This window comes from Melospiza georgiana, chromosome 2 (assembly GCF_028018845.1).
Source record: "Melospiza georgiana isolate bMelGeo1 chromosome 2, bMelGeo1.pri, whole genome shotgun sequence".
NCBI lineage: Eukaryota > Metazoa > Chordata > Aves > Passeriformes > Passerellidae > Melospiza > Melospiza georgiana.
Window position 1 is genome coordinate 14,430,278 of NC_080431.1, and position 23,538 is coordinate 14,453,815.

The 23,538-nt window shown below is 38.8% G+C and overlaps 1 protein-coding gene across 3 annotated transcripts in view; it reads right to left on the minus strand.

Annotated features, from left to right (window-relative positions):
* APP (amyloid beta precursor protein) overlaps nucleotides 1-23,538 on the minus strand; it is a 194,249-nt gene that overhangs the window by 13,049 nt on the left and 157,662 nt on the right. For 2 of the 3 annotated variants that reach the window (XM_058019171.1, XM_058019169.1), the window contains 2 exons: nucleotides 8,779-9,000; nucleotides 3,264-3,317 (listed from right to left, as the gene is read on the minus strand). In XM_058019171.1, the coding sequence (XP_057875154.1) occupies nucleotides 3,264-3,317; nucleotides 8,779-9,000 (276 nt within the window). The remainder of the gene's footprint in view (nucleotides 1-3,263; nucleotides 3,318-8,778; nucleotides 9,001-23,538) is intronic. The other variant, XM_058019170.1, reaches the window with a different exon arrangement.

Below are 23,538 nucleotides of genomic sequence, written 5' to 3' on the forward strand. Positions count from 1 at the left end.
AAAACTTTCTGGTCTCTCCTAATATGTCAGTGAACTGCTGGTTGATAATGGGGCTCTCAAATTGAAAAAAATCAGAAAATAAGTGCAATAAAAGTGTTAACTTTTTTACAAAAGAGTCTTATTGGAATGAAGTATAAAATAATTATTTCTCAGAATACATATGTGTAGAAATGAATAATCAAAACAAGTAAAATCTGGTTTGATAATCTTTCTGGCATGTCAATCCAGATGCTGTGCCTGTGCGCCTATAATTGCATTCACAGTTAGCAACAATCTCATAAAACAAACCAAAACAATCTAATGGAAAAAAAATAATTAATTATTTTTACTTTGTTCAAAGCAATTGTATTGAACTACCATCACAAAAACAGGAAAAAAAAAATGTTGGCAGTTTCTGACACGAAAATCATAAATAACTAAGCTGCTCTATGCCCTCACCTCATACAGACTGCAGCATAAAACCATCAAGTCCAAACTGTACTACATGGAAAAAAGTAACACACTTAATAGCAAAAATCCTTGCATTGTGAACTATGGGCATCCTGTAAGTGATGTATTTACATGTGAGTGTACAATTACAACTGTAACTGTGTAACAGATGAAAATATTATCTGCCCTGAACAGAGCATTTGTTGTTTATCACCTTGAATTACAGAAAATATGCTAATACTAAGCAATGTCCCTTCTGATGGCACATTTTCTAATCTTCACTCAATTTGCACCAATCAGAGCTGCTGAATTAATGTAAGTAAAAGGAGCTTGCTCATGAGCATCTAGAGATGCTTTTATATGTATTTTTATGTGCATATGAATATTTCTATATGTACATGTGCACACACACACAAAGGAAAAATTACTAATAAACAGATACCCAAAATTCAGTTGCAAGAAATTAAGTGCTCATCATGAAAAAGTGACTGCTGGAGCACAGGAGAGAAGGAAACACTACTGAATAAGTTGTTACAGTGAGGTTATCAAGAAAAGAGGTACTCATTCCATCTGAAGTTCTTCATATAGAAGTTCTCAGGCTGGACTGGAGCCTTCTAACATCTAACATCTCCTTCTATAAATCAATTTATAAATAGCAAGAAATATGTAATAAATATGTTATAAAAATATATATATATTAAAAATATATATATTAAAAAATAGTGCATTGATGACTACTTAGTATATCTAGATAGTTTTCTTCCCTTTGACGTTTGACCATCTCATTTACTTCCTTTTTTAGGAAGAAGATGATAAGAAACAGTCTTAGGCATAATTTTTATGTTTGTTTGCCCATTTGTGAATTAGGAAGGGGAACAACAGTATGCTAATGCAGTAGAGTCCTTGTTTAACGCCCATGTGAATTACACAGATGTTTTATCCATACTAGAAAATGGGATTCATCCAGATAATATCATTTTCCTAGGACTGATGTAGATCAGATTCCAATTCAAGCTTTAATTGTAGACAATCAAGGTGGAGCACAACAGAGGTGGGGGTTTAGACAACTGGCAAAAATTTCAACAAATGCTTTAAACTTGGTCCTTACTCATAAACTTTTCTCCCCTATGAACTGAACAACTCCTGACTTTTTCTGGCTTGACTCACAGACTTCATCTTTTGAAAGAGAATGATGTAGTAAAGGAAAAGGATCCCAGGTATCACAAATACTGCTACCATCTAAATACTTGTTTGACCAGATGGTTGTAGAGGTCCCCTTTCAACCCAGTATATTTTGTGAGTCTGTGACTCTGTTCTGTACTGTGACCAAACTATCTCTCTTGTAAGAAAGTGACAAAGATGATCTGCATGATTTTCATCTGCCTGTGAGAAAAACATACTGATCATTATAAGAATGATGTGTGAGCAAGAAGTAAGTAAAATGGAAAAGAGAAAAAAGGGCACATGAATAATAGATTTTAATATTATAAGAAAACCGCTAGACTGAAATTGCATTACAAAACTTGGATTAACCATATGCACATTTCATCTGTGATATTTCTACTGCTCCTGGGGAAGAAGGTAGATAATGCAGTACTGAAGGGATTTTTTCCTGATCTCAGGATTTTTGGCATTGTAGCTCTGTACCAGTTACCAGGATCTCTTTCATGGACTGAATTAAGTCTCTAAACATAAGTAAAGATGTCAGACTCCTGAAACAGTGCTAGAAGCACACCACCTTGCCAGTTCTGACACATATCCCAGTTGCTGCAACATATGAGCTTATTTTAGCTCCCACTGTAGCAATTTGTGTAGTTGCTAAACATGGGTGAGTTAAGATTTAAAAACAATTAGGAAGATGATGTCCACAATGCTACCTAATGAACATTTGGTTGACAAGTTAAAGGGGAAAAGGATACAAATCAATCAGTTTAATATGACCTGAGGAAGAAAACACAATTGTGATGTGACACTGAAATAATCCAGACCCTAAAATATATTCTCATTACATCAAAGAGTCAGAGTAGCCTCTTCTGAAATAAAAGACTGTTTCCTCCCAATGGCTTTAACAGTTTCAGATAATTCTGAACAAAAACCAGGGGGAAATAACCCCAAAAGCAAAAAAAAAAAAAAAAAAGTATGAAAAGCTAAAATGATTTTTTCCTTTTGGAAACTGGAATTGTCCCATTTCAATTTTTCCAAACATTTGCAGCCTGACTCAACCTAGTGATCTGTGATTGTTCTGAAATGAATACAAAGACAGAGGTACCTACAGAGTAGAAACAATCACCCTGCTCTGTCCTAGAATGGAATTAATAGTTGTGTCCTCAGGAATCCTCAGGGAATCCAGAGGGATAATACCAATTTTTAGGTATTTGGAGGTAAGTAAGATAAGCACCACAGCAAAAAATATCAGTGCCCCCTGCAGTTCTGAAACTGTACACATTAATTCTTCATTAGCCCTGCTCACTCTACATAAAGGATTTGACATTTCTATCATATTTTTGCAAAGTAGTGTCTGTACAGGGTACCAAGTTTACCATGTCCTGCACCTGCCAAAGTGTTATTTCTGGAAAGGATGAGACCTTTGATACAAACCAATTCTGGATCTGGGACACAGTCCTGCTGCAAGCACACATCCCAAACACCCTCAATACGGACAACACTCGTATGGGATTTATTTGTGAGGGAATGATGCTTCCATCATTCAGGGAACAGAATTACATTTTGTGAGCAGGGTACAACAAAGCAAAGGTGAATCATTTCAGCACCAGCAGACCATATGCATGCCAGAAAAAAACACAGGTGAGGTAAAAGCCATGCAAGTCATATACCTGGTCGTGTGGTGAGTCCTCTGTCTGCAGCTGGGCGGGCATCAACGGGCTCAACTAGGCACGTGCAGAAAAGAAACAAAAAAAGCAAACAAAAATAAACAAAATCCCCAGAAATCACAAAGTCAAGGGCTCTTCTGTTGGGACAGTGCAGGAGAGACATACTGCATTAATAGTTACCAAAGCATCAACTAGAAAATATCCGCCTTCAGTTAATCCTGAAAGTAAAAGGAAGGGATGGGTAAGACTTCACAAGGAAAGCTTCAGCCTTGAGGCAGCATCATTTTTACATCGTATTACTGCTTCAAGTCAGAAACCAGTAAGACTAAATAATTTCTGTCAATAGAACAAAACCATAGTCATTACATGCAAACTTTTCCCCATTGTCTGATCAGAACTGGCAGCCGGAATGGACATGATGAGTTCTTCCTGCAGCTGCTCTTTATCAATATTGACTTAAAAGCCTCCTGAATCCCTCCTTTTTCCTTTCCATAGGGATTCTTTACAGCACTATCTATAATGTTTAAAAAAAATAAAGTGCATTTTGAAAATACAATCAATATTCCTGTACGTTCTGATTTGTGAACAGCATATTTATCTTCCAGTTTTTGGAAGGGAAAGAAAAAAGAAACACAAATTTCTGTCCAAATGTATGTCATATACAGTTCTACAAAACTTTTATTAGCCTACTAAGGTTTTATCAGCTGAAATCTAAGTTGAACTAGCTCACTTGCACTAACAGAAAAACAGCATTTGCAAAACTTAGAGCTATTTGAGTCACTGCCAACTGCCTCAGTAAGTTCAAATATACTGGAAATGTTTATTAAAAGATTCAGAATTTTTTTGGTTGCTTCTCTCTTCTGTTACAATTGTGTTGCTTTCCTTATCTACTCAGTCTTTGACAGTGTCAAAAGAACCTAAATTCAGAAATGAAGTGTTACATTGTTCCTTAGAATTCAGAATTTTTCACATATATTCTTATTCATTTGAATGTTTGCATTCAGCTATGAGCCTTTATCAGCAGTAAGTGAGATGCAGTAACACAGGAAATCTGATAGACCCACAGTTTTCAATCAAGAAGAACTGCTCATCAGAAAATCACACAAGCCTGATGATACTGTTGATATGAGCAATGGAACTGCCCATCTTCTCAGGACGCCTGTGTCACTGGCTTAGTGCTCCTGTGGGTAGGACAAACAACCATGCTTGTCAGTGAGAGCCCAAGTGGCTGCCATGTCCTTTGCCCATGAGATGACTGCATGAGCTCCTGCCTCTGAATAACACCCAGTAACTCAGCTTCACACTAGCTGCAAACTAAAGGCACATCAGCACATCTGACTCACTTGTGTCTCCAGAAAGGCAGACTTTCACAGACCTTGCAAGTCTGGTGCTGCAGAGGCACCTTCCTTCACAGCAGTTCAGAGTGGCACTAGCACAGCATGTAATTGTTTTCCTTACAAGGCTCTTCCTGTGGGAAGGACTCCATAGCATAGCAGGGGAGACTCCTCTCCCACAATGAACTGAAGAAAGACTCTTTTTAGAAGTGATAAAGTGACTGAGAATCCCAGGTTTTGTCTCTTTGCATTGTCAGTGCGAAGGAAAGAGGGGATGGGGGGAGGAAAGTGTTCTAAAGGTTTATTTTAGTTCTTACCATTCTGTTACTGGTTTTAATAAAGTTTTCTTTATACCTTTTGAAGTTTTAAGCCTGTCTTGCCCTAAATTCTCTTCTCCTAAAGCTTATCTCAACCCTACAAGCTTTATTTTAACTGATTTTTTTCTCCTCCTCTGCTCAGTTATAGCAGAGGAAGATGAGTAAATGATTTTTGTGAGTGCACTGGTGTTTGGCCTGTGGTCAAACCACTACACCTCACCAGACCACATCATCACAACAGCTAATGAAGAGGGAAAGATTTAAACCTACCACAGCATTTATCAATAATCAAAACTCAAATATGTATTGTATGTTATTATAATAAGTGTATTCCTTTTGGAGCTGCAGAATTGTATTTCTCTTGAATACGCTTCCATGTGCACAGACGTAAGACTGAAAATGCATTGTCCAAATAGACTCATGAAACTAAACTGGTACATGTGGAAACTAAACTGGTACTGACTGCTCAGGCTTCATGGAGGCCACACATTCCCACCTTTATCTAACAGATCTCAGAAGAGCAAGAGAGAACGTGTTTACTTCTCTTTTCAAAAGTAAAAGTACATCAAAAGCTGGTACAGACCAGCAGGAGAGGAGTGCTATGTGATGCTCACCTATCAAGAACATTGTTGAAGGGAGTAACTGAACACATCATAAGGATAACACAGTACATTTACAGGAATCTCACTTTAGAGAAATACTAGGTACAGACATTAAGGCTCCCTGTAACCTGCAAGCTAAAACACAAAGAGTAAACCACAAACCCCAGTTAGTCACTGGCAAAACGCCCAGAGGGCTTGGCAGTGTCAGAGCTTCACAGCTGTCGGGGGTTTGTTGGGGGTCACCTCTGAAGATGCATTTTGCACTGCTGAAGTACAGTTTCCTGACATTTTTCATGGTCCTTCTGTACATTTCTCAGAAAGTGTTTTCTTTGTTAACCTAATTTGTGTTGCATGCTGGACCTCTATACAGTATATTATGTGCTGCTTCAGATCAACTCCTGTCAACATTTCCAGGGAAACTGCTTCAGGGGAAAACAAGTGAGAACAGGGGAAAATACTGAGTAATGCTAGACTTTCAAGGTCTATTTATTTTTAGACTGTTTTTCACTTACTAGTCAGTAAAAGCAATTCTAGGAAAATAAACTATTTGTATAAAACCTGTTCTTAAAAACATGCAGTTTACATTGGGAAAATTTCATATGGAGTTATGAAACCTTAAGATTACATGGCAAGATATTAATCCAATACATTCTTAATATCTGTGGGTGAAACCTGGGATTAGATCATGGCCATGGAAGGAAACAGGCATGGGAACTAATAATAACAAGAAATGTTAGGGGGAAGGGTTGTGGTACTTTAACTTCATCAGTTCATCAGAGGGAGAAAAAAAGGAGGAGAAAAGTATGTCAATTGCTATCAACTTTTTGCTACTTCCAAACCATTTTATAAGAAGACAGAAACATATTTTTGGAAGCAAGGTAGACAAAGCCTGAAGTAACACCACCATCAAAGAAGAAAACGGGCATGGAAAGTGAAGACAAACGGCACAGTCAGTCCTGGGGTTCTGGAACAACAACATGGGAGACAAACACAAAGGAAATAAACAAAGCTGTGAAATTCCTCTTTGATGCTATGGGCAAAGGTACAGAAATGGTGTCTAAAGAAAGAAGGTATTCTTAGCATGTTCACATTAAGAACATTGTGGGTTGGGTAGAGGACAGAGAATTATAAGGGGAAATAGGAAGGACTCGAAGAGGTTTAAGTCACCAAATGGTTTCCACTTCTAACTGTGCATACTTGAAGAATTATAATGGTTGGCCTAACTGAACAGACTGTTGCAGTAAGTTCATGACAAGTACCCTATAACCCTGGTATAAAAAACCAAAACTAAACCCCAACAACTTGGAGGCATGAAAGAATAAGTGCTGCAACAAATCACATATGGCACTAAAACACACAGGCCTAGTAATTAAGAATGGTATTCAAGGCAGGAGAGTTTTATTTCTTATTTGCTGCCATACATTTTAAAAGGAGAACAATGCTCAGTATAGTTGCCTGTGGGAATTCAGTGCCACTCTGAAGTACCTTTCATTATTAGATCTTGAGCCTAGACAGGTTTCTGAAGGAAAAATACACTTCTGTGAATAAACTATGGGTATGTCTGGGGGTACCTGTCTACCTAATAACTTCTAAACCTGGTGACGGAAATCAATATATTTTGGAAGCTAGGAGGAAAGACATAAAAAACAATTAATCCCCACCATGTTTTATGAAAGCAGGCAAAAGGTATAGAAATTGATGCCTGGATGCCTCAGCTATGGAAAAAACTGGAGCAAGAGCTGCAATTGAACATTCCTGCAGGACAGACGTGAGCTAGACTGTGACCTGCTCCTGGCAGACAGCCTTGATACGTGCACCAGGGTTAGAGCAAGCTGCAGCTCCTTCCCCAGGAAAATGAGGTTCAGCCTGGCAGCCTTTGAGCCATCTGTACCCCTTGCCAGTGCCTACCATGCTCCAGCCAGCTGCTCTCACTGCCTGGCATTGCCACTTGGCTGCAAGTGCCCTTCAGACACAGCTGGAGTCCTTGTCACAATCTCCTACCTTCTGGTTCTTCCTGCCAGCAGGTCTGTTGAGTTTGCTGTGGCTCTGCTCTTTTACTTGGCACCTAACTTGCAGGGCTGACTCACTGGTACTCTGATTTTAGCCCTGTTCCTGACCAGCCTCACCCCTTCCTCTCAGATCTGCTAAGTATCTGCCTCACTGACCTTGGTGCAGGTCTTTCTTTTGCCTGATGCTAGGCTTCTCTGACTCCTTGGGACAAACTCTGATTGCAAATCTATTTCTGATTCCACTCATTTCACCTGGCACCAACACCAGACCTGGCAAATCCATGTCCCACACACCCAGTTGCTCAGTTACTCACATACCATGCTGGAATGAAACTAGCTGCATAAGGATGATCTCAGAACTCATTCTGAGGGCAGGAACAGCCTAAGCCAGTGGTTTCAAAAGACTTGAGGAGGATGTTAATGTCTGTGCAGTTCAGCTACAAATCACAGATTTGCCTGAGAAGACTGCTGCAGTTCCAGGCTCTGTATATACTGTGGCTTGGCAGTATCAAACTTTTACTGATGTGATTAACTTAGCACTAGAAACAGCGCAGTTAGAGAAAGGACAGCAAAGGCAAGAGGAGGAACTTGAATAACATGACTGAAGTCCCTCAGGTTTCTGATTTATTGGCTCCAACACCTAAGTGAACCACCAATTCCAGATGCTACATAGATTATTTGAGTAGCATGCAGTCACTTCATTGAAGTAGTCCATGAACAACATATAATACTCCTTAGGAAAAACATTTTCACTAGCCAAGTTGTACTGACGTGCATGTAGGAGCATTTCTGCAGTACATTCCAGACAACCAGTGTAGGGAGTGAAGTAACATTATCTGTCTGCTAGGATTATGCTGGAACTGTAATAATTTTCATGCCAGCAAATAAAAAGCTCTACCTTAAATAAAACATTCATTTCATCATGGCACAAATCTAACAGCTTATCTATCTCTCCACAGTCATTGTCATGTATCTTATAAGACTGTTACTCATAATCTCCTAGACTTTATTATGGTTTGTTTCTGAAGGCAAGTACACTCAACTCTGAAATTTATTGTATCTAAATTACAGATTTTAGTCAGAACTTTCTATTCCATCAAAGAGACACAACTGACACAGCAGACCAGTTCCAAAGGTACATTTCAGAACCTCTATCCCACTTACTTATAAGAAAAATATTAATTATCAGGGAATAATGTGAACAGAAACCACAAAGCTCAGCTCAGAAAGTTCTGTGGTTTCTCCCCCTATCTTACCTTCATTTTCAGTATTGGCTGGAACAGAATCAACTCCAAAGGGATGCCATGGCTGAAGGTCATCTAGGCTGAAGTCTCCATCCACTGGAAGCAGCTCAACTGTGGTCTTTGTTTCCGTCAATGAAGGCATCAGAGCATCATTTCCGTAGCTGATTCTGGGTTCGCTGATCATATTGGCCAAAACATCATCAGAGTAGTTTTGTTCTTTCTGAAGTAATTCATCTGCAAGGAAATTTCAATGCAGAAACCATATGAAAGAGGCAGCATATCTAAGGACCTATTTTCAATGCTACTCAAGTAAGAATGCACTGTTGTGAGATTCTGTTTTCCTACAATAAATAAAAATAGCAAGGCTTGGAATAGTCAAAACCCCATGATAAGCACTGCAGCTAAGGCAGTTTTTGAAACATCAACCACAATTGCTCAATACTGTTTCCTACCCACATTTCCACTACATAACAGATCACTGGTCTGTGCTATATACATTCCTTGGCTCTTCCCAACCACTTTGAAAGGAAGCACAAAACAATTCCCTTCATCTCAACATGCTTCTGTTTATCCTTCCTCGAAAATGTTCACTGCCAAAGCTCATCACAACTCTTAAATCCTAAATCTCCACAACAGTCACTGTATTAAATTTGGTTTACTATAATACATCAAATCTGAAGAAACATTTGATTTTTTAACATATATGACTTCATCATAACTGAAGTAGTTCTTTGTTAAAATGCAGTAGTAGACATCTGGTACTAGTAGTAGTAGTAGCAGGCAAATTATTTTACAAGCTACCAGGACCTAAAGCTCTGCTATCTAAGCTGTGGAGTTTTTTTTCTTGAAGCAAGGTGAGAAAAATCAAAGCAGTTTTCAGTTCCATCAGGTGTATAGGACAGACTTCAACTCCGTGTTAAAAATAAGCTCAGACGTTGTGTGTGTTGCATTTTCCCTACTCCCTGCTCACATCAAAGTTCCTCTGCTCTCAGCACAGAAAGGACATGGACTGGTTGGAGTGAGTCCAGAGGGCCACAGAGATGATCAGAAGGCTGAAGTACCTCTGCTATGAAGACAGGCTGAGGCACCTGAGGCTGCTCAGCCTGAAGAAGAGAAAGATCCTAGAAGACCTTATTGCGGTCTTTCAGCACTTAGAGAGGGCCTATAAGAAAGAAGGGCCAAACTTGTTACCAGGGCCTTTAGCAATAGGACATGGGGTTTTTACCTGAAGGAGAGCAAATGTATGTAATGTATAAGAAAGAAATTTTTTCCAAGGAGAATGGTGGTAGATGCCCTGTACCTGGCAGCAATCAAGTCCAGGCTGGACAGAGCCCTGACCAAGCTGATCTAGTTGAAGATGTCCTTGCTCATTGCAGAGAGGGCTGGACTAGATGATCTTTAAAGGTCCCTTCCAACCAAAACTATTGTGTAATTCCACTTTTGATCCACCCTGCTTCACTGACATCTGTTTTTGTAGGAAAAATATACTATTTGCAAGTATTTTGAGGGAACCTGCTGCAAAGAGCACATTCAAGCCAGAACTTGCAATGCAGACCAATAATTGCTAATAAGGCACCAATAGTGAGCAAGTGCCACAGAGTTAAATAGTTCATAAGAGGAGACTGTAGTAGTGACCACATGAGAACACACATGGCAGCTGGTGATACAACAGCTTTCATTAGGACTGTACTTCTCTGCACTTCATTAAGGACCCCCTGACTGTCACTACTTCACACCCACATCTCTGCCACGTACCAAGTCAGGGACATGAATCACCAACCACTCTGCTGCTAAACTCTTTGTGCCACTCCATAGGGGCTCACCCATTTCCTAGGAACATCAGTGATGAAGGGCATCTAAGTTTCTATACACACCACAGCTTTAGAGAACCTCAGCAAAATGTTTCTCCCAGCTTTACACACAAAGCTTCATACCACAGAAGTACAATGGAACCATGCAGCACCCTCAGAAAGACCCTTCCCACCTCAGAGGTGCCACTGCTTCAGTGCCTCTGTCAGTGATGATGCAGTAGGGCTCTGCTCTGTAATTCATCTCTCAAAGGCTTGAGATAGCTGACAAAATTCTCTGCCACCCTATTCCCATAACATGGAATTCAAATCATCAAAAATAAAAACAATGTTGCAACCTCAGCTCTGGGGCAAACACGGGTTCTGAATCGTGCAGAACAACATTTTAAAATAAATTTTCCAGTTTAAACAGTAATTACTTGAGCAGATGGTAAGACTAATAGAAATACAAAATTTAATTCTGTGATTGAATTTGCCCATTAAAATGACTTACTAGGACAGTATAGAAAGCCTATGTCAATTACACTGAAATGTTTTTTGTTTCATGTTCATTTTATTGAAACCAGTACTATTTTATGACACCTACTAAATCTTCAGCATAGAAGTTAAATCTGATTTTGTCTCCAAACTGCACTTACACTACTCCTTTTTCAAATTAAACCACGTCCTTTCATCAGAAGAGACAGGTGAAGGACCTTGATATTCTGTTCAGACACTATCACATGACATGTTAATTTTCATTGGATATGGATGAAAAGACTTTACAAAAAAGAGCTGGATTTTAGTGGCCTGAGGGAGGAGTCTGGTGTCCATGTACCTTGCAGGGTGCCACAGATGAGAACACAAGAGAGTGTTACAGTACTGAGCATCTTTGTGACCACAGACCTCTCAAAACCTGGGCACTGGAATGGTTTTGGGGCACAGCTCCCCTTGTTCCTGCTGTTCTCCCCATCCCCAGAGGATGGTGTGGGGCAGCTGTAGAGACCTGGAGCTCAGGCAGCAGAGGCAGGGGATGGTGGAGCTGTGCTGGAGGAGCTGGAGGAGCTGTGTCCCAGCCACTCCTTTGCCCTGGGCAGTGCCTGTCCTGTACAACTCCTGTCCACGCTCTGCTGCTGACATACTCAGTGTCACCTGCAGACAGCTCCTGCCCTTGGACAGGGACAAATGGTGCACGGAGGGGAAGGAAGGACCTGAGCTCTGGCAGTGCAGGAGCAGCACCAGGATGGGTACAGAACTCAGGAGAGGCCACAGTGCAGACATGGCTGTGCAGAGAGGGGTTCCAAACTCCCATCATGATACCATGATTACAGCCAAATTTCTGAGGGCTGGGAGTGATCGCACACAAAGTCTCTCTCAAGGCTACCCAAGAGGGAGCCAGCTCCATTGTTGCCAGCTCCATTGTTTTCCACCCAGCTGGGGCAGACAGCATGGAAAGGAACTGACCTGCACAATAGCTCAAGTGAGGCAGACAGATATTACAACCAGCAGATTATGATCACATCCATTTTACAAACGGGGAGACAATGGCTACATGAGTCAAGCCCATCTGACAGGATGAATCAGACACTGAATGACAGTGAGAAATTGGAAGTGCCTGGCATAGAAACTGCTGGAATCCATCACACTGAGGCAGCTGTGTCTGCACTGAGTAAATGATTCACAAACAATTACTTCAATCGTTAAACTGCTAAAAAAAGTTTGCCTTAGGATTTCCAGTTATTGATACTACTGGCAAAGTCCAAGATCAATTTTTCAGGGCTGATTTTGTTCCAAGTATTGATGGCCACTTGAACCATCAGTTACCCTAATGGAAAGCCATACATCTATTCATTGACACAGTATTTCCTCCATCTGCAGCTGCCAACTCAACTCCCCCACTGTGCAAAAGACAAATCCCCAAATAAGCAGGGAGTACAGACACAGCTAGAGGCTAGGATGTGCATTCCAGACCGTTTCAGGGGATTTATTTGTACTATGAATATCTTATCATTAGGTGCTGAATATAGAGAGATCCTCTAGGTTGCTCATCAAAATTTCATCTCACATCAAACCAACAGGACAAAAACACTCTGAGGATCTTCCTATAATAAATGTTTTTTGCTTGGGTTATTATCTCCTTGTAGCATTCTGCTAAGCCTTGCCATTGAGAAAAAAAAAGAGGATGGCGAACCTTTCTGTCCCTCTGAAAGCATGTGCTCAAAAGCAACCATGACCTTAGGAAGAGACTACACTCAGTTGGGACCCCAGACCTCTGAATTTGGTGTGAGGGCACACAACTGCTGCTTCTCCTCCACACACTCAACATTCTCCTTCAAGAACCTAAACTACTTCTTTCTCAGGATGAGAGACAGGCTCACTTCTAGTATTTTAATAAGATGCTTCTTGGACTTCTCATAGCACCTAAGCAAGCTTCACTAATTTTTGGACTCACTGCAGGCATCCTCATGGTCAACAGTCCTCAACAACAGCAACTAGAAAAACTGAAGTGAAATGTGTTTGGGGAACTGGATAAGAGTGTAATACCAACCCAAATTACTTTCAAGACTATTCTCTTATCCCACAAAGAGGCAAACAGAGCCAAAAGCAAAGAAAGAACTGAAGAAAAGAAATAAAATTTACTACAAAATCTTCTGGTAGATACGGTGTTGTTAGAAGCTATTTGTTTACAATGCCCCAAGACCACAGTTCTATTTGCAAATCTTTGCAGATAGCACTGTGCTAGAAAAGATATCATGACAAATCCCAACAAAAGTTGATGGAGTCTCTGAGTGGCAAACCCATGTTCTGTTAGAACTTTATCTAATTTTACTGTCACACAACACTGTTTCCAATGCTGAACTCTGGGACATACTTCCCCAGCCTTTAATTGGCACAGCTATAATGACAAGAATTTAATATGGAACAGCTTCTCTTGCTGTCCTGGAGTGCCAACAACCCATTAGATATCTTTCAAACCATAACTCTTATTTAGTTCATAGTTTGTTTAAAATTTAAAAAAATAGTTATAACATTTGTTGTGTCTTCAAGGAACCCACCTACTAGATGAAAAGCTCTGCAATCACTATTATGTGCCAAAATTATTGAATGTAGTTGAAAAGCATCCTTAAAATCAGCAATTGTAATTGTGGAGTTCTAGGAAACAACTTCTTAAACCAGATTAGAAATGAAGTGTACACAAAACACCTCTAATTAGGACTAGTTAAAATATCACCAAATTATATGCCATAGTTTTGACCCAACATCTAACTTCCTTTGTAAAATGCCATTTACATGGTTGAACATCTATTTGATCCAACAGAGATGGGCTTGGAATCAGCTCAGATAAACTCATACATGTGCAGTCTTATTGCCTCACTTATCATCAGTGATATTTCAGTCTGAACAGAACATGTGTTTTCCCCAAAGTTACTTGCTTTTGAGCATGTGCTTTCAAAATGACAAAACTAAAAAGTGTCAGCAACCTCCCTTGTTCTTAACAGCAGAAATTGCAGAGCAATTGAGTCACAGCAACAGCTTCATTTGCACTGGCACACATAACTGCCTTAATCCAGTCTGAAGGCAATTTAAATCATGCACATGTTGGATGTCACAATTAGGATTCACTAAGAACACCAACACAATAATTTATTACAGCACATGTGGCAAGAGGTAACCATGTTTAGCTGCAGATTTCAACTGTATGCTTACTTTATGGGCTAATTACTTTATGGGTTATTTTCTAAAGCAGTTGCACTGATGTAATGCAGTCAGGTTTGAACTAACTTTGAGTGTCTGTATCTTGTCAGCTGCATGAATCAAAACTCTCCCAAACTGGTAAATATGAAAACAAGACCTCCTGTGCCTTACCAAAAAGAGTGAAGCTCTACTGAATTTCAAGTATTTTGTTATTTTTAGATGTTTTGCTGAATCAAACACTGCATGATCATGATGTTGCATACTGCCATGAGTCATAATTATAAACATTATCAAGCTACAAAACACAATTCTGTGGTATTCAGCGCTGAACTAATTCATTTGTATAGTACAAATCAACTATAATGCAGAGAGACTGATGAGAATGTTACTGAAAGTGAGCTGCCTGCTGGAGGGTGGAGAAGTGCCTTTGTTGCCTGCATGCTTTGAGGATGATGGAAGAGGAGTGATGTGGTAGATCACTCACTCCTGTGAAATACTGGGAATGAGCCCAACCTTCAGTGCTCACATCCACACTGACAGAGAAATGTGACCACACCAGCAGATCTAAGTTTTCTTCTCACCTCCTCGACAGCCTGTGAAATTATCCCACAGATCTTTTTGTCTGGACTCTTTCAGTGCAATGTGTCTCCCCCTCACAGCTGAAGGGAGACAGAAAGAGCAAGAACCATAGAAAAAAGCATTTCATAGTTCTTATTTTCTGTCCTTCAGAGGTACTACCACTAGGTAAGAGGAAATAGCAGCCCAAACCCTCCACTTTTCAGAAATTTCCTATGTGTATGAAAACCTTGTTCAATAAGTTGAAAAGTTTGCCCTTTTTAAATTCTCAGAAAATGAACCTTTAAGCTATCATGAAACAGTTGACCTAAAATGTTTTTTCTAGAAGTTAATAAGAGAATAAGCATCCCATAGCTTTAGACAACACCTTGATGGCTAAGAAAACCTAACTTTAGAAAAAAAGAAAACCTAACTTCAGAAAAAATACACATTTGAACTTGAGAATAGCTGCAATAATTAGATCCATGCTATAAAGAACATGCTTCTACTAAATTTTCAAAAAAATCACAACTGTAGCACTTCCATGTCTTTCCCATTTCTTGCTCCTTCTATTTCACCACATGTAGATTTTGCTGTTTCCTGAATCACATCATAAAAACAACCCAAGTGAGTTTCCTCCTGTCAGCTGGCACATGGAATAATGTTTCAGTTAAATCTACCTTGCAGACATTTTGTCTTATATCATTAAAACCTCCAAAGATATTTAACTAATACACAGAGACAGAGACACTGTCCTTGTGCAGGCACATCACAGGTTTTCTGGTACAGAAGAGTCTTTAAAGCTTGGGTAATCCAATTCAGGAAAATTCAGTCTTTAAAGCTTAGGATAGAAACTTATCACCAAATAATTGATTGATTTCAAAATGACCTCAGTGTCTTTTCCTTAGGGATGGACTTCAATGCAAATTTAGTTTTGTACGCAATTACTGAGCACTCTGAGCAAAGGTTCATGACAATTTTCACACCACTTAATGAGCCTGCTATGAAACTCATGGTCTGAAATTTTGTCTAATTTTCCTAGAAGCCTGGTATGACACTCTTTGCCTTCAGTGACAGAAGCTTTAATTACTACAGACCCATAATTATCTGACAACTACACAAACTATCTATTAACTAAAATTAAATCTCAACATATGGCTATAGCAAAGTGGACATTAATAATTTTTTTGGTATTTAACAGCCAGCCATCTGATTAATAACTGCATTTCCTCCTCACTTCAAAGCAGAGAGTATTGAAGCTTGTGTCATCTCTGGGAGTTATTTAACAGAAATGAAAGACCCTGCTCTTCCCTTTCACAACATGCCTTTTTGTCAATTCCTGTTGTCTGTTTCCCTTCCTCTCATCCCCTCCTCATTCAATCTGGTTAAATTAGAGAGGTCCTCTCTAAGTAAGACATGGAAATAATCCAGTATGAAGGTAGACAAGATAATATTAAAAAGCACTTGGGGAAATAATTTAATTCATGCCATAATCCAGAACATATATTGTATATCATCATCCTGATCCAGAGAACGCACTGTGACAAACTCTCCAAGTTTAAATTCAACTCCACATTTAATTCTGAATTAAGATATCATTAAGTGCTATAAAATAGGCTGAAGAGTCTAAATTAAAACAAATAAACAGTCTCACCAATTGTCACTGACATTACAGTCAGATGAATCAGCAATCACTATTCCTGCTCAGGCTTGTGTAAAGTAGAAAAAGTCAAGTCCCTTTCCCTCTTAAGTACCTGATAAGGCTTCTAAGTGAAACTACTCTGCAAAAAAACATTTATATGAAATGTTACTACAGAATTTTATTGTCTACTTTTCTGAAAAAAATTATTTACTTTATTTATAAATTATTTTTTGGTCTTATTTACTGATAAAAATAATTATATTTACTTGCCAAACTTACAAAACCTTAAAACTGCAATAGGACCTAAAACTACCACTTTCTGACACCTGAAAGAAGTCAGTTAGCTATCATTTTCTACAAACACTTCTCAAGGTCAGATTGTGAATATCACAACAATTTTTGATGTGTCATCTTGGAAGCACTCAATAATCCAAAACAAAAATATAAAAATCTGAACATTAACTTGTTGCACTGATGCTTTGAGATTTTAGCTTTTGTATTTTCCATATCCTGTACTGCATTAGTGTATAACTCTGAACTCCATATAGAGTGTTAGTTAATTCTCTTCATATTTTGGTCAGACCAAACAATCCTTCTAGGCTTGAGATCCAAGGACACTGTCTGCCTCAAGCCCCAAAAAGTACAAACAAAAGTGAATTGGGGGAGAGGGGAGCAAACTGGAGGAATATGACTTCATTACCTGAAGCTGTAATTGGAGGATTAACACCTGATATGCTAAAAGACCAAACTTGTATCTGTCTGAAAAACTTGTGACTATTGTCCATTTTGGGTGCAGTCCCTTGGGGAGGCTGCATCTGTCCTTAATGTACCTGAAGGTCCTTCATTAAATATATCTGTTTTATTCCTTTTAACTTTGTCTGGCCTCTGTTTCTAGGTAAGCCCAAAATAGGCATCAGCAGTTGATACCCTTGGTCAAAAGGGAATACATTTAAATTTAAATCCAAACTTACAGAACTGAACTGTGCAGTGCTTGCTCCAGATAATAAGTATTTTGCCTATTTATTAACTACAGCTTTAGTGTTTGATAGGTCAGATGTATCCTAGGTTGCCAGAGTAATCTAAAGAGATGCATTTATTAAATTTACCAAATATATCTCTGAAGTGGGATGTGGCCAGTTCTGATGCCTTTTATGCTCTTTTTCATACGCATGATCTAAAAGTAGGAAGCAGAACAGACCAAGAACTGGAACCCTGCCCAGGCACCACTATTCAGAAAAATGCATTTTTCAGTGAAGTTGGGTATATGAGAATCACAGGCAGGAGAAAGCTGCATTGATGAAAGATCATTTGCAATCCCATGTGCATGGGAACTGACAGAACATTACTGCAACATCTCCATCAAGCCAGCAATTCTGTTAAATCACATATCCTCTGTAATTTTTTCCTTTTTTATCCCAACAGTAACAAAGAAGAACAGCACAGTACTCTTGACCATAATAAACAGCTGTGAATTTTCCCTCTGCACTTCTGGAAAGCAAGCTATGCTTCAAAACAAAATTTTGTACACCACTGGCATCAGAGGCTTCTTTTGACATCCCCCTCAGGGTACTCTGCCCACAGTGATGCAGTTCAGACTTTAATGTTTAAATCCCTTTGGATAACAATTCCAGAGACTGACACACTAGCCCTGGAATATATTATATATAAAACTTTATTACCTTGTGCTAATATAACCAGTCTGTAACTGGTTGTCAATGGAGACTTGCAATTTGCCAGCAGGTAAGAATTAGGATGATTCCTTTGTTTCTTTCACAGTCCAAGACCTCCTACTAATCTGATCTTAGAGTGAATCACACAGAATGACACAATTATGTTTCCAAAACATGTTAACTGGGAAAAGAAAATCCATCATTCAACAGCACAAATGAAGTAGAAGATGTTGGAGTGTTTGTGATCCCACAATTTTGGGCTGCTTCAGTAGTCATGGACATTATGAACTTGATTTAGGATGACATATTTATGAAAAAAAATACACATCTATTCAGTGTATCAAAAAAATCTCCAATAGTTCAGTATAATGAGATTCCTGTAAGCAGGCAACATTTTATAAAGCCAGAGCCTCCCCTCTGACTGGAACGATGCATTTGGAAAGTCACCTGCTCTCAGATCGTATCTGAAAGTTGGACAACTGGAAGACATTTTCAGACTTTGGTTATTTATCAAAAAAAACCCCCCAAAAAACAACATCTTAAATTTGCCATGTAATGAACTAACATATGACCTCCTTAAAGCATAACACTAGAAGCAATTAACAGGAAATACTAATGAGAAAGGCTGAGAAGCCACAGCTTCATAAGTCAAAGCAGACTTAAAAAAAGTCTTGAAAAAGAACATGTTGGTTCAGGCTTTAAAGAGAACATGTTGGTATCACCACATATTTTATCTGCATCATCTCAAAACTGAGTGCTTGGCTTTAGACTTTTTACTGAAGACACAAAAGAACAGGAAATAATTCAACTGGATGTTTATGAGAAAATCTGTAGCTATAAGGTAATCCTGGCCTATAATTCTTTTTAAAATCAAATATATCCAGTATGCCAATTTAAAATATTATACACAGTCCTTTAAATGCAACATTTTCATAAAATTGTAACCCTACTCCTTGCAGAAACAAGGCTCTCCAAGACAGAATTTCCCAGTCTATTGTATTCATGACACCAGAAAATGTCTGGTGATTAAGAAGAAAATCCTGATCAAATCCACATGTATCCAATAAAATAAGAAAAAATAGGAAAGAATACAACCAATAACGGGACAGTTATTCAAAGTCTAATGCATTTTTGCTGTTGTGCACAAGGTGACTGTAGATTCTTCCAGAGGGGTATCAAAAGAACTTGTTAAGTGGACACTGTCTCAGCCTCAGCCTGTTGCCACTGTGAGCCCAGAGTGGTCTCATGATCATGAACTCCCTGTGGGATCTGTAGTGGGGATGGCAACTTTCTATTAAAAGAGAAATGTCTTCAGGCTAAACTAATGGAAAGGTCACAGAATAAGGTAACAAGAAGGATCTATCAATCTAGGGCAGAGTGCTCTCACCATCCTGAAAAAAGCCAAGGCAACACCTTTAAACTCTCCTGAAAATAGATGAATTATTTAGAGTGAAAGATTTAAATACTCACTGAAATATCAGATGCTCAGAGAATTTAAAAATTTGTTTATTATTTACAGGTCCACAATTATTATCAGTTTTCAGTTCTAACATGTGGATCATGAGACCAGATTTTGTAAAGGTGCAAGTGAAACAGAACAGCATTATTCAAACCAAAGGAAAATATTCTCTCAATAAACTTAGTCACTTCTATTAACTTTTTATTCTGACTATATTTCTGAACTGGAAAACAAGATGTCCCATATCTTTCCTTTAAGAAAAAGCCACCTTAACCCAAAGCCACCTGAAGTAATTTATCCTTTTCCTAGTTTCTGTGCACCCTGGAGGAAACTGGCTCTTTTACTCACTGAAGTCATGCTCACAATATTTATGAGATGGAAAGAGGGCTTGTGCACACAAAAATCAGGATTCATGTCTTTTCTGGAGAACATCAGTGCCCATGAGAGCACACAATAGCCCATTTAGCTATAAAAAGATGGGGAGGAATAGTACACTGCTAATGAAAGCACTTCAGAACATCAGCGTCAGTGATGTGCATTTATATCTATTTGAATCATCTACAATTCTCCACCATTTCTTTGACAGTTAAATAAATTTGACAAAAAATAAGAGATGCTTAGAGAAAGAAAATGTTGGATTTATTTCCAGGACTTTTTTTCCTTCTCTTCTACGCTGAAGCAAAGGTCATATCTTACTAGCAAACAGAACTGAGCCTCTTAAAAATGCTTTTTCACTGTGAGGGTGACCAAACACTGGCAATTGGCTCTGGGTGGCATTGTTTTAGCAGAGGGAATGGAGCAGATGTCCTCCATCCTCCAGAGGTTCTGTCCAACCTCAGGCATTCTGTGCATCTGTGACATTGGCTGATTCCTTACATAAATGTCACACATCACCTTGCTCCAACAAATGGCATCTTATTATTTATGTTATTTAAATAATTGTAAGAATATTTTATAGAGATAACAAAGTGGCAAAATGGATAGCTTAGTCAAGGCCATAGGCTTGTGATGATTGAAGAAAAAAACACCACTTGGGAAAAAGAAAAACTTCAGTGTGTGTAAATATATGTATATGAATTAGTCAAATGCTTTAAAAACAAATGTCCTTGGGTGGAAAAGGTCTTAATTGCTCATCAGGCTCTCCACCTGGGCCATATGTCAATATCTAAGCATACAAAATCTATCTCAATGTTGCTGTGGAAAGTGTAACACAATGTATTTGCTTTTGTGGAAGGACTGCTATTTTGTGGAAGAACTAATGTATTTTTAACCACTGATGCAACAACATATATTTTGCTAGAATCCTAACAAACCATCTTTTTGACTGAATGCTATAGGCCTTCAAGGGAGAATATTAAAGGTAAATAACCACTTCACAGAAAATTCAAGTTTTTCTTTGAAAAGCTGATGTTATTGGATACACATAAATATGTCAAATCAATTATGGGGAGAAAACACAGGTGTAGCTAGTGCTGGAAGTCACTTCAGCATACCTGTGCAAATACACATTCTCCAAAGGCTGCTTTTGACTGCTTTTTCCAGTTGCATTACACTTATGGCACAAAGGGCAGAGCAGGAGGGCAGGAGCATGGGCTTGTATGATACAGCCCAGACACATCAAACAGGCTATTTAAAACCAGAAGGTAGGTTTTACAGAACCTTTGGTAAGACCTACATACTATTGTCCTACTTCCACCAAGTGTTTAAACTTTGCTGAGAAGTTTCTCTGTGGTGTAGATATCAACAAATCTCAACAGAATGCTTGCTGTCACAGAAAAATGTGCTGGTTTTCAAGAGATGAGGGTGGAAATTCAATACTTCTGCTTTGGCAAAGATGATGTTTTGTTGTACCCAATATTGAACACTCCCCTACACAGTTCTAGCCAAGTGCCTGGGGCAATTTAAAAATGACAATTCCACCCATTTCCAGAATGGCAGAAAGTATAAAACTGAAGAGAAATTGTCCAACTTTCCCCAGCTATGGGTTTTTGAAACTACTGCAAATGCTCACTCTATTTACAGCCTGGATGAAGCACATTAGTCAACTAATGCAAAACCCAACTGCCCTGATGATAAGCACCACTGGTGACTATTCTTTTTCTCTATGCCAGTTCACTGAACACGGTCTGTCTCAGTGCAGATAAATTGTGGAGTGCTAATGCATTTACCCATATCTCAACAACATTGTTTTACTTTACCAGAAAAATAAATTAAGGCATTATAAGTACTCTAATGCACGACATTATAGCATCAATCAGATGCAACCAGTATTTTTGCCTCTAGTTTTAGAGGAAGACTGGAACTGGTTCCTATTAAGCAGCCTAGAGCTGCCACCTCTACAAACAAAAAGCAATTTCAAGAATTTTCTAGTCTAACACACTCAAATGGAATTACAAGGTAATTACTGATCTTACTTGATATGAACTGCACCATCCTGTATGATCCCCATTACAATACTGTGGTAAACCTTTAAACAAGCTTTTGACACAAGTCAGTGCAAGTCAACTACCATTTATTATTCTGATACTTTGATAGCACAACCCAAGTTCAAATAAAGGTTCAGAAATCCTAAGTATTGCTTCAACATCTTTAACATTTTTGAAGGTGGAATTCTTCCCATCAGATAAATTTTAAGACAGAATGACAAGGAAGAGTTACAGAAAAAAAAGACACTGAGAAGTCCCATTGCAGTCTGGCAGATATTACTAATTCAAAACAGCATTTTAAGGGAGAAGAAGAAGAAAGCAATCATGAAAGCAACGCCACCAAACAAGACAAGACACAGAATTTGCTTGTGCAAAGCCTCCAAGAGCATGTTTTGGTTTTGCAGTATCAGTGCCCAGACCACTCTGGTTGTGGTTTTGAACTGTCAGCCTGTGGCAAGAAACTAATACCATCAAACCTCTTAAGAAGGATACCACAGAATGACTGGAAACAGCATCCTAATTCAACTCATGGCAAGAAATGCAAAAAGGCTGTGGACTAACTACAGGTCAAAATTACAAGCTAGAAACAGAGTCAAAAATTAGTCTAATAAATGCTGAAAGACCAGGACCAGCTGAGGAAGTGCTAACTTTGCCCTCCACTCAGATAGGTATTGGGCATGATGATTAAAGTGGAAGTGTTAAAGGAAGTCTTCAGACATCTTGAGTCTGCAGCTGCTTCTAGAAACACTTACAAAAACCTTCAAAGGAACTTGCAAGGCAAATGTCAAGAGGCAAATGTCTCATGTTTCAAATTTTGTCATGCTAAGTTGGAGCACACAAATGTTTAAAATAGCACCTGACCCCCAGTACACTATATATATCTGAAAGCAGGCACTGATTTGGGGTCAGCCTGGGTTTGCCTTCTCCTCTAGACAAGTAATGTGCGTGTGGCATCCAGAAAATGCAGCAGAACAACAGGACAGGCAGAGTGGAACAGAATAATAAAATAACAACAGTTTGATTTTATTTGTCAAGGGACAGTTGAAATAATATTTTTTACTTATTACTCATAACTGAATGCTTCTGAGCTTAGGTACAATACTGCTGTGGTATTACTACAGTGCTTAATATTTCCTCAGTGGTGGGCTAGAAAAGTTGAATCTGAGGACATCAATTTGGAAACAAGAATTAAAAATTCAGATCACTGCCTACCCACATGACTGATGCACAAAGCTCTGACGTAGTTTCTGATTCAGAAGCCATGCCTGCTGTGCCACTCTCTGCAATAAATTGCTTTTACATAGATGGATAAGCAATCTAATCAAATAAGGATTTAAAGCAGGACGTGCTTGAAGGAACTGCTGATTTTGCTTAAAGCCTACTATTGCTTTTTCTGGATTTCCATACATGTTAAATAGTATCTGAGATTTATCAGAGAGAAAAGGTGAGTACAAACACCTAGGCAGCCAAATAATGTGCTCAGATTTCTTTGTGTGCCATGCTCCTATTCATGGGGCATACTCCTGCTCATAAGAAA